The sequence below is a fragment of the Filicampus tigris genome, chromosome 22 (assembly GCF_054856515.1).
Source record: "Filicampus tigris isolate MCC_2025a chromosome 22, RoL_Ftig_1.0, whole genome shotgun sequence".
Taxonomy (NCBI): Eukaryota; Metazoa; Chordata; class Actinopteri; order Syngnathiformes; family Syngnathidae; genus Filicampus; species Filicampus tigris.
The window spans coordinates 4909776-4925552 of record NC_141238.1 but is presented as its reverse complement, the minus strand read 5'-3'; the positions used below and the strand labels follow the sequence as shown (position 1 = coordinate 4925552).

Sequence of the window (15777 nt, the reverse complement as noted above, 5' to 3'; positions counted from 1 at the left end):
TGACCACGCCCCTTTTGGACAAACAATGACATTTTGTCAGGGCTGGTGTTATATTCAGTCTCATGATTTATTGACTTTTTTTTTTTTTTTTTTTTTTTTTTTTTTTAGTACACGCAGTGCCAAAATTGGTTTCAGGTAGGCTTATTGTTATTTCTTCCGACATGAGCTCGTGCTGTGTGTGTGTGTTATAAGTCTCACACTGTGCTTTTTGGTGGGACATGCCTGCTGGGCTCAGTGACACGGTCAGTCAGCCGTGATGGAGACACAGTCTTGTCAGGAACAATACGTGGGGAGCTGTGTGTGTGCGTGTGTGTTCTAAATACATGAAATGAGGCTTCAAAATCACAAAAATTAAAGCCGTTCTCTCTGTGGGCGTGTCTTCTGAAGGGCCTGTCAATCAAATACCGCTGGAAAAGTGGATGCTACTTTAGCTAGCATCTTTCTAATCAAAATATATCCACTGAGGGCCTCTGGTGGCTGGAATATTGAAGTAAAAAAAAAAAAAAAAAAAAATCCTGCCGATGAAAGATAAATGTGTTCTCAGGGGAGGTTTGGGGAGTTTTGACCGAGTCCATTCGGTGTGTGTGCGTGTGTGACAGGAGCCGCCTCATTTGATTTGTGTCAAACGGAGACAGTGAGCCCCGGCCAGTCTTTGAGAGTCGGGGGAGTGTGACGGAGGTCCATCGCTCACCCTGCGTCTCTGTCTGCAGACGCTTGTAACACACACCTCGATGTACGCACGTGTTGTCCGCCTTTGTGCACAAGTCAAATGAAGCTAAACGCTAACACACACACACACACACACACACACACACATACACGCATATATATATAAAGCGGCACGCCCCTGTCACCTCCACACAAAAGCGCAGTGGTTTGCCTTGTTCAACCAAGCGGGACAAATCCCCAAACCAGCGTGTCAGCCCCCCCCACCCCCCCAAAAAAGAGTCTTCCTCACTTTTTTTCCTCTTCTGTTTCATCTCTCTTCCGTTTGGATGGACAAGAAACAATGTCGGAGGAAAATGTGTGTGAGTGTGTGTGTAATACAGCTGAGCAATTTTGAGAAATAATGGATTTTTTTCCCCCTTCAAAATTGCGATTTAATATGCAATTATTTTTTGAAGTTCCTCTTCTGATGTATTTTTTAAAACAGTATTACAATACATATCAGATTCATATATACATAGTTTATCAGTGCTTTTATTTTTTTAAAGAATTTTTGGGGTTAAAAAGAAAGGGCGTCAATAATACACGGAAAGAGATTTTTTTTGCTTGTTCCAAAATTGGAGCCTTTTCGATTTGAAAACTGCAATCGACTACACTGCTATGTTGGTTTGAACTCGATTAATTGTTTGGCCATATATATATGTACACATATATATATATATAAGAATTTTTTTGGGTTAAAAAATGGGCATCAATTACACACGGAAAGAGATTTTTTGCTTGTTCCAAAATCGGAGCCCTTTCGATTTGAAAACCGCAATCGACTACACTGCTATGTCGGTTTGAATTCGATTAATTGTTCAGCCTTTTTCAAAAAAAAAAAAAAATGGATGGTGTGCACAGCACTCTTGCGGTAGATCCCACATACACTCTCTTACAGCCCCAACGGGACCCTCGCAGGCACACCAGGCCCTGACCTTTGACCTCAACCACACACAAAACCAGGCTCACTGTCTCTCGCACAAATCAAACGCCAGGGGGACACGCAGAAAAACGCGGCCGGGCCTCTCGTCTTGTAAACGGCTTCGACAAACACATTCTCCCCGCGCGCTTCTTCCAGCGCCAAGCGGCAAATGGATCTTTTACGAGGCTGCGCGTCGGCGGATGCGGCGCCTAATCAAAGGTGATCGGTTGCTCTTAGCGCCGCTCTCATCCGGGCTCCCCAAACAACTCCCGTTGTCCCTGGAAAAAAAACTTGCAGGGGCGTTCTTATAAACGCCCGAGAAAAGTGACCAAAAAAAAAAAAAAAAAAAAAAAAGCGTACGTGTGTTCCCCCGCTGGAATGCGCGTTGACCGGGTGACCTAGCCAGACTCCAAGGGCGTTAGCAGTTCTACCATTTGGACCCTCCCAATAAATAACCTTGACACACACGCACACACACAGAAATACCGGCAGGTCAGGCAGTCGGGGGGCCACCTTGACTCGCCCACGCATTCCTGTCTTATTAGGAAGACAACACGCCAGATGTCTAAACTTGAAGCGTGAGCAAATTGCGGCGGCGGCGGCCGATACCTGTCGTCCGGCCTCGTTATTCTGCAGGTTCATCAGGGTGCGCGAGTGCTCGGCGGAGCCGCGGGGGAAGTTCTTCTCGCGTTCCCGGGCGTCCACGAACTCGCGGGCGAAGCGGTAGCCGTAGTGCACGTTGTCGCCGCAGCCGCCCCACAGCCAGTCGCGGGGCAGGTCCCGGGGCCGCGCCGCCCGGCTGCAGCCGCACGTGGACAGCTCGCCCTCGCGGCAAGCCCGGCTGATGGCGTTGACCACGCCGGCGGCGCTGATGGCGTAGGTGAACGCCGTTTCCCGGGAGCCTGGAGGAGAGGAAGGGAGGAGATTAAATGTTTTCAATTTTCTGGGCTGTTTTGGGCACAAAAATCGAGTAGTTTGAAGGTTTGGGTCAGTCCAATTTTGACACCATTTTTTTTTTTTTTTTTTTTAAAGTGTAAAAATAGTTGGGTCAAAAATAACTCAAATTGGGTAAAAAAAAAAAAGAATAAATTTTGCAACCCCGCCAAAATGTTTTTTTTTAAAAATTCATTTGACCCAATTTTGGGTTTGGGATAACCCAAAAAGTTGGTTCTGTCACTTTTAGACGCAATTCTCTAATTGTGTTATTTTCGATCTAATTGTTTTAAGAGTGAAAAAAAAAAACTCACTTGGGTCAATTTGACCCAACTTTTTGGGATTATTCATCGCCCTCAAAAAGTTGGGTCAGTACCCACAAAACAGCCCAACTTTTTGGGTGAAATGAAAAAGACAAAATGTTGGGTTGTTTTGTGGGTTATCCACAAAGCTATTGACCTAAGTTTTTGAGTAAAATGAATAACCCAAAAAGTTTGGTCAAACTGACCCAAGTGAGGTCAGTCCCTATTTGACGCATAATTGTGTCATTTTTTTTTTTTTACCTGAATGTTTTTCGACCCAATAACCCAAATAGAGTCGAAAAGGGACTGCCCTCACTTGGGTTGATTTGACCAAACTTTTTGGGTTATTAATTTTACACAAAAACGTTTTCAGTTGCGAATAACCCACAAAACAACTCAACTCTTTGGGGAAAATGAAACCCCCCCAAAAGTTGGGTCAAATTGACCCAAGTGGTGGTTTGTTCTCTTTCTGACCGATAATTTGGTATATTTTTGATCCAACTGTTTTCAGAGTGTGGGTTGTCGTGTGTGTGTTGACGAGAAACATGGCAGCTCCCTTCACACCCTGCACGAGCCAACAATGGACAGTGTTGGAGGTGCAAAGTCTGGTTCCAGAACAGTGAACCCCAGTTTATTTCGAGGGACACTTGCGCGGAAAGATGTGTTTTTCTAATGAGACAAATAGCACTCTATTATATTGTACTTACACACTAATGACAATTAAATACAACGTACAAAAAAAAATATTTTTTTCAAATTCAATGAACATTGCACTGCTCCTTCTGTTGTGCACACATTGACCACCTGGGGGCAGTATAACACATAAAACAGAAATACGGCACATCGAAGCGGTCACAATCCCTCAGAAAGCAGTAACATGACTCACTCTTCGCAGTGGATAAAGAATACATGCGTGTGAGTATTCTTTTAGTATCTGTCTACATGTATTTCTCCACCGTTTGTGTTAGCGAAGAGGTGCATTTTTATTTCAGCACATAACGGAGGTCTTCTGCATTTTAGGCAAGCTTGCAAATATGTGAGCGTTCACTAGTAGATTTCAACAACAAACAACGCAGTGTTTGAAGATTCAGATTCTTCCACAGCAAACTTTATGACCCTTTCTTTGTTAGTGCTAAATGACCCCCACCCCCACCCCCATCCTCCTCAGCAAAGCATATTAAAGATTTCCAGACCCCACTTTGGAATACACAACATGAGTCCCGCATGTCCCATTCAGCGGATTTTAATACACAAAGCGCTTCGGAGATACTTAGGAGAACAAAGATGGCTACCGGAAAGGTAAGAGGTTTAAGTACTGCGAAACTCGGCAATTTACATGAGAAGAGCAAACAGCCCGCTGCTATTTCTTGTTGAACTTCACACCGCCGTGGTCCCTTTTTACGGGCTCACTATTGACATCTAAGGAGCGGGGCAAGCGTAAAATTTGCATCAGCGTAGAGTCATTTTGGGTGTTATTTTTTTGTAATATTAGCCGATTGCGATATTAAACTAACATCAATTCTGATTCCATTTTATTTTCAAGCCATTTGTTGTTAAATGACTGTTTTAGCACCCCCCCTCCACCCCCAACAAATACAAGTTGTGTTTATTTACAGTGTTTTGTGCCGCTTTAATTTAAATCATTAATTTGATCCTTTCCACTTTATCCTTGTAAACAAACATGTAGCAGTTATTTTTCATCAGTTGGCTTCAATTGCTGTTTTTTTTTGTTTTTTTTTCTCGGTTAAGCCATTTTTCATGGCGGGTAAAGTCAATCCAATAATTCATATTCATTAATATGATGGCAGAGTACGCGATCTTTCTGCAGTGGCGAAAATAGTCCAAAAGCAGCAGAAAGTGCTGTGGTGGAATTTACGATGCCACGCAGTATCGGTTCCGCGTGCAATCCACACGCAATCTCGCGGGCACGCGCAACACATTCGAATGCGCGCGCCACGGCGAGCGCTGCCCGGTTGACTTTATTGCGGACTTCAAATGGGCCAGCTCCGGATCTGCCGACTCCGTGTCAGCTCTCGCTCCTCGGCGCATTTCAAAAGAGCGTCGACGCGGACAATGGAGCGACTAACACCTCAATTTAAAGGTGGACATAGACGTACAGTCAATAGAGACAGACAAGGGGACGGAGACGGCGGCTAGCTTGCATCGCGTCTGCGTGCCTCCGAGCGGATTTGACACGTACTTGTTGATGAGAGCGTTCCCACATTCCCGCTGGGAATTCGACGCGCTCGGAGAGTCACCCGACATCTCCAAAAGCGAAGCAACATTTTTGATTTATTTATTTTTTTAATAACAGTTTAGCCCGCAGACACTTGACGCGCGGGTCGCTGCTCGATTGTCTGCATCGTTTGCTAACTGACGAGTGAGAAGCATTGTTTTGTTCATTTTCGCCACTAAAGAGCAGCCAAACGGTTTGGTTTCATGTCAAACCTTTGCTTGTGTTATTTACTGTAATAATTAAGTGAAAAACATTCCTTGAGCTAGATGAATAAAGATATCTGTAATAAAAAAAAAAAAAAAAAAAGGCTGTTTTGCTGTTTTGTACAAAACAATGAAAGAAAGTGGGTCAAATTGACCCAGTTTGTGTATTGGTCCATTTTTCATCCAAAAATTGTGTTATTTTTTAACCCAACTGTTTTTAGAGTGCAGATGAACAAAGTAATATCTGTAATACAATTTTTTTTTTTTAATCTACAGGATGCTTGGTTGGGCAAATACAGTCAATAATGACTGTCAACATATAATTTATACCTTTTTCAGACACTAGCACCTATTTAAATGTATTTTGCAGATAAAAATCTCAAAACTGCTGGGTCAAAAGTAACCCAATTTTGGTCAGAAATTGAAGCAACCTGCTACTTGGGTTAATTAGAGCCAACTTTCTGGGCTGTTTTGTCCTAACAAAACCCCCCCCAAAAAAATATTTTCTGTACAAAACAATCATAAAATGAATTGTTTCATCAAATTGACCAAGTAGTGACCCAATTTTGGACCCAAATTGGGTTATTTTGACAACATTAAGAGTGCTATTTCTCAAACTTCATCACTGAATAGCCAATGTACACTATGTGGACAAAAGTCTCAATTATTCATCAAGACACGTACTTGAATGGACATTTGGGAGTCGTAAAGAGTGTTTAAAAAAAAACAACAAAATCCTTACCGATTTGCATGACGCGTCCAAAGACGGACGTGTTGTCCACCGTGCTGCAGTTCCACCTCCTCTGCCTAAACTGGTACTGGCACTCCTTGATTCCCGTCTTGGCTCCATCTCCGATGTACATCATGTGGTCCTGGTAGAGCTGGCACAGCTTCCTCTGACCCTGAGGGGGAAAACATTATTTTTTTTAAATCGACAAAACACTCTTAGAATCAAAATATGGAACAGGCGTGACACGAATAAACAGGAAGTTACCTGGGAGAGGCCCGACAGCTGACTGCACAGCGGCTGAGCACCGATGATGTACATCTCGGGCCTCTGGATGGGGGTCAGCGCCATTGACCTGAACAAGCACGATACCGATTATTGTTCTTGCTTAAAAGAATCAAAATATCAACTGGTTATTGCGTCATTTGCAACATTTTGCCAGGTGAACTTAACCTGCACATTCCACCCCTTGGTCCACATTTACTTTGTAAGTCAAGAACAAGTGTGGACAATTGAAGGGCCAATGGGGGGCGAGGAGCGAGCGCCCCCCCCCCCCCCCAGTTAGGGCCATTTGGGGCTCCCTGAGGGTAAATATTGTGACAGAGCCCTCACATTTGTTCTGACGAAAGTCCCCCCCTCCCATACCCTCCTAAGAACACACACTCACAAACAAAAATGACGAAACGAATTGTCATCCGAAATACAAGTGTGCGTAAAATTGTGCGTAAAAATCGTGCGTAATGCTCCTATAGCAAGACCTGCTTTCATTCATCAAACACCATTTATTGGAGCTGTAAAAGCGCAATAAAACATACAAAAGAGTAACTCACCACCACGAGTTGGCGTCCACAACTAACAACTGCGAGGTTCCGGCGAGGAGGGCGACCAGCAGCAGGAACAAGTGCCGAACCCCGAACCCCTTGGAGGCCATGATTCGCCGCCCGGTGCCGGGGAAAGCGCGCCGCTGTTGAGACATGCGCACGACTGTGATTCGGCTTCTTTGAAAGTAGTCCAGCGAGCAAAATCACACGGCCACCATTTATATATATTTAAAAAAAAAAAAAAAAAAAAAAAGCCCGATAAGTCAAGGGCAACGCAACCCTAAGATATAAGCATGGAGTCGCTTAGTCCAATCAGGACATAAACTCGCGTTGGTTTCGCGCATTAAAAAGGTTGGATAGTCGCCAAAATGTCATGAAAATAAGATGAATCAAATAAAAGCAGCAATGCAAGTGCACGCGATGTTGCTGAATGAAAAATAATAATAATAATACAGATCCCTCCACGTTTTGTCCCTCCACGGCCACTTCACGTCTCCCTCTCGCTCTCTCCCGAATCCTCCCCCCCTATTCACCTCTGAACTAACCCCCTCCTTATCCAATTCCCACCCACCTCCCCTCCCAGTTTTACGACCTGGTGTTGCGAGAGATTGGATGCAAAGTGGAAGGCAGGTTTGAATATTCCAAGCTGTTGTGGGCTTGGAATTCGTCCCTTGTCGTGAGTCTTTCCCTGCCCCCGGACGCATCACCGATTTGTCGATTAAACTCGGTAATAATATATATTTTTTAAAAACACCAACGATTGTATCGCAAATTGCGTGCGTAAAAGTGGCTCGCTTGCGTCCATCATAACCACAAAGCAACACACACACTGAACTCTAAAAGTAAAAAGTGTTCAAGTGTGTCCACCCCCTCCTACATTTTCATTTAATGCGTCACGGGTGTAGTTTTCACTATAAAGCTCATCACTCTTTGTATGATAATAACGCACACATACATGTACGATATAGTGTGTGTGTGTGTTGCTATGACAACATCGCCACCACCTGGAGGAACATGGGAGACACGGTAAGAACTTTGGATAATGCAGGTCACAACATTAGGTACACGAAATACAAAAGAGGTCTTTCTAATAATTTGGTTATCGTAGAAACCACTACTTCAACAATAACATTTTATGAAAGAGGAAGTCAACCCAAACATTTTCTCTTACACCAATATGTTGTATGCGCCTTTACTAGCCTAAACACGACATTTGGATTACAATTTGCGTTTGTGGAATATGAAAACAAAAATCGCCGCCGCCCGAGCTGAAAACGGGTGATTTTTAGCCATCTCCGGGGGCGGCCATTTTGTCACTCGCTGCCAACTGAAAATGACAGTAAAGTTGCTCAGGTAACGAGTACTGACGGCTCACCTGTGTTCTGAAGCTGAGCCGTGATTGGTCGTTACCTGAACCCTGAGCAACTGTGATGTCATTTTCCGTCGACAGCAAGTGACAAAATGGCCGCCCCCTGAGATGGATAAAAGCAGATCGATTCTGCTGCTTAATTCATATTCCACAAACACAATATCAACTTTAGACTGGTGGGGCTGCATAGAACATATCGTAAAGAAAATTTTGGTGGTTGGTTTCTTTCTTTTAAAAAAATGGACTGAATATTGTGCTGGATCTATGCCACCACTGTGTATTATGTTTCCTGTTGCACAAAATGAAAAACAATCAAGAACGAAAGTGTGATTTTCAAAATGAATAATAATATAAAAATACGTTTTTATCATATATACATTCCCCCCAAAATGTATAATTTTACAGTTTTTATCATTTAAAAAAAGATGCATCCCTGAAGGCATTTTGCATAACGCAGAACTGTAATGCTGCCTCGCACGCACAAGGGGGCGCAGTTGAGCCACGCTGCCATCAAGCCCACCACTGCAGGGAGGCGGGGGAGAGGAGAGGGTCAGGACTCGGGAGAGCAACTTAGGCCATGTGAGATAAATAAAAAAAATAAAATAAAAATAGGAGTAGGAGGGGAAACAAGAGGGAGGATGAAAGATGAGAGTGAGAGAAAAGGGTCGCTCCCTGGAGGTTATGAGCAATCGCCATGCAACAGGGAGCAATGCTGTGAAAAAAAAAAAAAAAAAAAATGCCAACAGCTCCTCTGTGAATTCAACAGCAGCAACACAGTCAACACTGCAGCATTGTGTTGACTTGCAATGACCCGACTGTGAGGACAAGGACCTTCAAAACGCTCCCAATCATTATTTCCGCTTGGAAACGCGGCCTTAGAGCCCAGTCTCACCTTTACAGACCCATCTGGTCACCTTATAAGCATCTTCCGAGAAGCAAAAAGCTGTCAAATGACAAATGGCTAATGAAGGAAGACCACGTTGTAAAGGCAATGTCTTCCTTGGACTTGGGAAATAGTCCCCCACCCACAACCCCTCCCTCTGAGCCGTTCTGGGAGGTGAAAGGTCAGGGAGCGTTGTAAAACGGTGACCCTGGAGATTTTCGTGGATTTGAGAGCGCTTAAGGAAAGTGTTTAGTTCTGCAGATGGATGAAGAAACCAGTCAACTGACTTCATAACACACAGAAGTCTAAGAATACTCGCTGGCATATATTCTTTATCCTCAGCAAAGAACGGCTACTATTACTGTGTTTTATTGAGGAATTATGTGAGTTGGACTGCCCCCAAGTGTCCATGGCGCACAATGTCGATTGAAGAAAAGAAAAATGGAGCAAAAAAACCTGTTTAGTAAAAATGATGAATGGTATTTGGCGGAATTTAACACACACAGAGAAATTCGGCCTTTTTTTTTTAAACATGTTACTCCTCTGCTTCCTCACGCACGCTCCCCTCCGTCCATCTCCTCTCCTTCATCCATCCTTCCTTCTGTCAGCTGGCAGAGGATGACTCATGCCTCTCGCTCGGAGGCTCAAACTCTCTCCCTCTCTAAATATATCTTTCTCGTCACTTCTCTCTGCACCTCCTCCTATCTGCATCTTCATCGGCACGTCTCTCGCCATCTGTTTCTTTTTCTCCCGCTACAAAGCGATTCATCGCACACTTTCTTCTTCTTCTTCTTTTTATTGTTTTTTTTTTTGTTGTTGTTTTGTTTTTAGCTCTCCCCGCCACGGTCTGAAAATGAGAGTGACATTTCTATTTCTTCTATCCATCCATCTCTCAACCGCTCCTCGCACGGTCCACATGTGCGCGCGGCGTGTTCGCCCCTCCCTCGCCTTCACTGTGGGAAAATGTAAAACAAGACCACCCGCTTGTACGACACGGGAGATGGATCAGAAAGGGGAAAAAAAAAAAAAAAAAAAAAAATCTGACCCAATAGAAGCGCATCGTTGTAGGTAAACAAAATTTCTCCGACCATCCCCCCCCCCCCCAAAAAAACACCAGTAAATGCTAGTCCGCAAAGGTTGTTGAATTTGTTGTTTTTTCTCGTTTTCCAATCATTTTCAAATATGACTTAGGCAATTATGCTATTAGGCTAACTATGTGAAATGTGTGGGGGGAAAAAAAAAACTACAGAAAATCATAATTTACCTCAATATAAAACAAAGAGAATTGCATGTCGTGTATTGAAAACAACCACACAAAGGTGCCTTCTGTTAGCTGAATGCTAACACACAATGCAAAATGTCATAGACAGGCTAACAAACAGCATCGATAGTCACAATGCTATAACGTTTTATGCAACGGATATTTGAACACCCCTCTCTGATAATGAACTATTTATTAATGCAGCGTAATGACGTTTCAGTAAAAAAAAAAAAAATATTATAAATATATTAAACTAAACTATAAATATATTATTGTGATTATTATCATTATTACTATTATGAAAACCTGATGCACTTGGGAAAAAAACTTTGGAATCAGCGCAAAAAGATAATCTAGAAAGGTTTACTTGCATTTTGGATTAAAATTTTTATATTTAGTAAAAAAAAATGGAGCAGTGCCATTTACATCCTACTTATTTATATGTTTTTATAAAGCACTATATTACAGAGTTTTATTTTCCAAATTTTTTTTAGGGTGGCTGGAACCCATTGACGGCATTTCCATTCATTTCACTGGTGACTGTAACTGCAACTCACGAACGGCCCACTAGGCGGAGCCGTAATCTCACTCGCTCTACGTCGGAGTCCACCAACATTCGTAAAATGTTGCTCGACTGTTCAGGATGTCGTACCTAATGAACTGTCCAACGCTTGATTTAGACAACAAAAAGGTGAGTCTAATTGTATCAACCTGTGAATAGCGTCTGAGCTCCGCTTGCTGCCAACAGTTCGCGGTGCAGCCGGCCCACTTTGGCACCCCGGCAGCGTCAGCTATACGCCAGGCCTCGTTTGGCACCTGACTGGAGCCTTGGGAGTGGCCGAATCCCCGAGCAGGAAGCCCCAGCAGGGGCACCGAAGCCAGGCCAGATTGCCTGATTTCCCCCCGGTGCCCCGGGAGCTCCGGCGGTCAGACTACACCGGCCTCATGAGCCCTTCCCTGGAGAAATTAATAACACACACGAACACACACCATTTCCATCACTTCACAGGGAATCATATTGAGTTCCATTCATTTCCTGCGGGATTACCTTCCAACAACATTGAAAGCCGAACGTAGATAACCTTGAATTGTATCCATTGAAGCCCAAAGCAGCTTTTCCCGCGCTTTTTGTCCCAAATTAAACAAGCTGTTCCCAATTAGCAAGATCTTTGGTCAGATATTCCTCCCTAAAAGGCGACAATAACACAAATAACACAAAGAACCTGCCAAATCGCGACTTCTCGCTTCCTTTGTTTCTCTCACCGCTTGACTGTTTTTTTTGTTGTTTTTTTTTCAAAATGTAATGTTGGGATGCAGACTTCACACGCACGCCGCGTATTTCCTAAAAGATCAATTATTTACACGTTGGCTACGGTTGTCAGCAGGATAAGGGCTCGTCTGTTTGCCCAGTAGGCTTACAACAGACACAGGTGGATATGGATGAAATGCGTCTAATTATTCTCCCGGCTTTGAAAATTTGCTCCAAGAAAAATCTCCCGCAAATGCGACTTCAATAAAACGAGCGCTGTCTAAATTTGGGACGTTCATTGTTTCAATGACTCATCTCCACGCTTTGCTCTCCTCCCTCCCTGTTTGCGGACACACTGTGAATTTTAGTTCACGCGTCCGAGCCACTTTATTAGGTACCCCTGCATGAGGAGATAGGAGGGAAAAAAAACAAAATCCAAAACTAGATATTTTCCAACCCTATCCTACACAAACAGAGATGAGCACGCACACGCAGCCCTTTCATGCCAACAGATGACAGAGTGCATTGGGAAAAAAAAAAAAAAAAGCCAAAACGCTGACTACCCAGGGTGAGAGCGGCTGAAAAATCTCCGATGTCAGACTGCAGAGCTGGCAGAAACCAAAGGCATTGTTGAGGACGCACACACCTAGCAGGCCTGCATGTTGTCAAGGTATGTGTAGGAACACACACACACAGTCTGTGAGGCGACGTAGCGAGACGAGCTGTCAGGGCGGGCGAGGGGAGTGGAAGTGCGTGGAAAGACGGGAAGAAAAACATTGAGGGGCTGGGGGGGTGGGGACAAAAGACAGGAATGACCTCAAAATGGCCGCCAGGAAGTACAAATACTTTGTGACTGTACTTACAAGTATGTATCTGCATTTGTTTTTTTTTTTATTTTAAATGAAATGACTCAACAGAAAGGGAAGAAAACAAGAGGCAGGTGGGTGATGATGAGATGCGGCGAAGAAGTGGGAAAACACTTGAAGGGGAGCTGTTGCTGTACTGCGCTGAGAGCAAATGAACTTTATGATTAAGTAAGTGTCACCGAGCGTCTCATCTCGCTTCTTATTGATGCGGCGCTGCAGACTGCTGGGAAATATCGCATCAAAACACGGCGGAGGAGAGCTATAAGAGTGAATTTGACTTTCTTGTGACGGGTTAAATGAAGATAGCGAGTGTGAAAACAAGGTTATATTGTCTATAGTCTTTTTCCTGTCGCACTTATGCCCATTATCATACACTGCATAGCATGAGCAGCATATACAGTATGTTGAGTTGTAATGTGAAATGTATTTTTAATGAGAGACCAGGTGGCTAGCTCCATCCATTTTAATATTAAAAAATAGATAAATAAATAAATGGGAGTTTAAACAGAAAACAGAGAATTACATAGTGTGAATTCTGCCGGCTTAATGCTAACACACTGCAAAACACGAAAGACATGCTAACGAAACTAGCACCGCTATTACTGTAAGTCTTCAAGCTACAGATATTTGAACACAAACAACAAAACAATACTCAAAGGCATATATTCTTTATCTTCTGCGAATAACGACTAATTGTACTGCTGCACAATGTCCAGTGAATTAAAGCAAAAACTCTTTGCATTTTATTTAATTAATAATATCATTAAAGTATACTTGTATAAAGGACAAAACTATAGGTGATATTTATCTTATTAAAAAAAACATTGCAAACATTTTTTGCTGTTGTTTTGGGAGCGGGGCTGGAAGGGACTGCAGCTTACTGAGTAGCTATAGAAGCATAAAATCATGATACACAAACTGTTTCGTTCCTTTACATTCTATGCTAAATATTCTATTGCTGAATGTTTTCTTTTTTTTTTTTAGTGCATCACCATGTTAAACAACGACACGATCGTAATTGTTAAGATAGCAGCACCTAGCGGCCTAGCTTGCTAGTTTCCATTTCCAATGGCAAAACGCACTACTGCCCCCTGCTGTCCTGGAGGATCGGAAAAGGACGAAAGCGCACTGTATCTTTGAAGCTTCGAGCTGCTCGGTTTCTTGAAGCATCTCTCGTACGTTTTTGCCACGTGACGCTCGGACGGGGGGGGGGGGGGCGCAGCAAAGAGTTGAAAAATAACAGCCCAAAACAGGGGGGAGGAGAATAACGAGAGCGCGGGTCTTTGAAAGCAGCCATACTGCTGGCTTCCATACGTTCAAGTGCGCGCTGCGCAAGTGGAGCAAGGAAACACCTCAAAGCAACATGAAACATTTATCACACACACTCACACACACAAAGTTTCGGCACATCAATGTCACTGTCTGCTTTCACTTTCATATCATCCCCGCTGCTCTGTTCGTGCACGTGTGTGGTGGAACACACACGGTAATATCCGCGCAGGTAGGTGTCGCGGGGGTTGGCAAGTTGACACGCGCCTGCGTCGCCTTGGCAACCGGCAACAATTACCCGCTGACGACCCTCCCCCTGATTCATCAACACCTCGGATCGCACATGTACCGGGCCGTGCATACATCAGCACTTTACACGCTCGCATGACACGACTTGTCAGACTTTTGGGGGTGGGGGGGGGGGGGGGGGGGGGGGGGCTTGGCAAACACACGATCTCCAGAAACATGTGACTGCTTCTCCCTGCTCATCCCCACTAAAAATACTCTTCCTCCCATCACTGCTTATTTCCCCGCTCTCTTCCCCTTCTCTCTCGCGCAGTGTGAGTGCGAGCATGGGCCCAGCAGGCAATACACACACGCGTGCACACACGCACGCGCGCGCGCACACAGGCAGCAGGTCATGCAGAGGCTCAGCGTTCGCTGCTCAACACCGAGCCTGTGGCTTTTTGTCCCGCCTCCCTCTGTGTTTTCACCTCCTCGGTCTTCTCTCCCAGCTACCTCCACCAAGGAAAATCTCTTTGCGTCCAAATATGGTCAATTCCATATTCGTCACACATAAATACTAACATAGTTATTTTTATTCACACATTTAAAAAAAAAAAAAAAAAGAGTTGAAAATAGCTTCGCTAACCCTGCAGCATTATGTCGGCTCAAGTCGAAAATGTATTTGTGAAAAATAATAGCGGTATAGTCCAGAAGGAAGCGGTCGGCCATGAAGAAGCATTTGCGCAAAGATTAATGTCCGACTATTACACCGCTCATCGTTTTATTTATTGTATTCATGGCTAAAAGACGCTCAACCCCACATTGGCTGCTTTTCCATTCCCCTTTGAGCCTCACAAATATCACATTTGAGTACACGGCCGCCGCGCAGGAAATGATCGGTCGCGGCGCCTAATTGAACCGAGCCCAAGGGTGAGGCTAATCCCATCGTAGTTTATGACCACGCCGGTAAACCCGCTTTGGTCTCCGCCACGGAAACTCTGAAAACACGCTAACCTGGCGCCGCGCACACTGTCAGTCAAAGTGTTTGCTTAGTATTCACATCACGAACGTGCGCTTTGAAAATGCATGACACATACGGCGGATGGCGTGTCCAGGTGTAGCAAGGACGTGGTGTAGGTGTCGGCCGTCACGAGGGACTGCTTTGTTTTGCCCTTGATGACGCACGTGGAATAAAAAGGCGAAGGACGTTTTTATTCGTCACATTGGCTTGATTATAGCGACCAATAATTGCATTCAGAGACACACCATTCAATTTCAACTCATGCTAAAATATTTGTTTATAACTATTAGTGCTGTCAAACGATTTTTTTTTTAAAAGGAATTAACTGCAAAATCTTCCATAATTAATCACGATTAATCGTATTTTTCAACAACAATTTTTTTTACAAAGCTTGGAACCGATATTTGAGTAAAATCTTGGAATTAATATGGAAAAAAAAAGAAGAATATTTTGATTCAAAGACTGTTCGAATAGCGTTCTTTGAACCTTGATTATTTTCCCGTGAAATACAACTTTACACCAAAGACGTACAACTAATACGGTATTTGAATTTGGTTTTGCAAAGTGCGCAAATTATTTTGCATTTCTCCACTGAGCGATCGAGCAACTTTTTAAAGTAAAACTACGCAAAAGTCCGTCTTTGTGACAGTTTGGCTGCAAAGTGAGCAGAGGGAAGCTGCCACAGGAAGTAAATAAAACTGAGTTAACTGAGTTAATTTTTTTAATGCATGATCAAATCAAAATTAATCTCCAAAGGTAATGCTTTAACTTTGACAGCCCTA

The 15777-nt window shown here is 43.7% G+C and overlaps 1 protein-coding gene across 4 annotated transcripts in view; it reads right to left on the bottom strand.

The window, feature by feature from the left end:
* wnt5b (wingless-type MMTV integration site family, member 5b) overlaps positions 1 to 15777 on the bottom strand; it is a 40834-nt gene that overhangs the window by 2804 nt on the left and 22253 nt on the right. For 2 of the 4 annotated variants that reach the window (XM_086022242.1, XM_086022243.1), the window contains 4 exons: positions 6862 to 6995; positions 6299 to 6386; positions 6047 to 6206; positions 2240 to 2532 (listed from right to left, as the gene is read on the bottom strand). In XM_086022242.1, coding sequence (XP_085878368.1) covers positions 2240 to 2532; positions 6047 to 6206; positions 6299 to 6386; positions 6862 to 6962 — 642 coding nt within the window. In that variant the 5' untranslated portion in view covers positions 6963 to 6995. Of the gene's footprint in view, positions 1 to 2239; positions 2533 to 6046; positions 6207 to 6298; positions 6387 to 6861; positions 7008 to 11076; positions 11428 to 15777 lie in introns of those variants that run through there. The other 2 variants (XM_086022244.1, XM_086022241.1) reach the window with 2 other exon arrangements.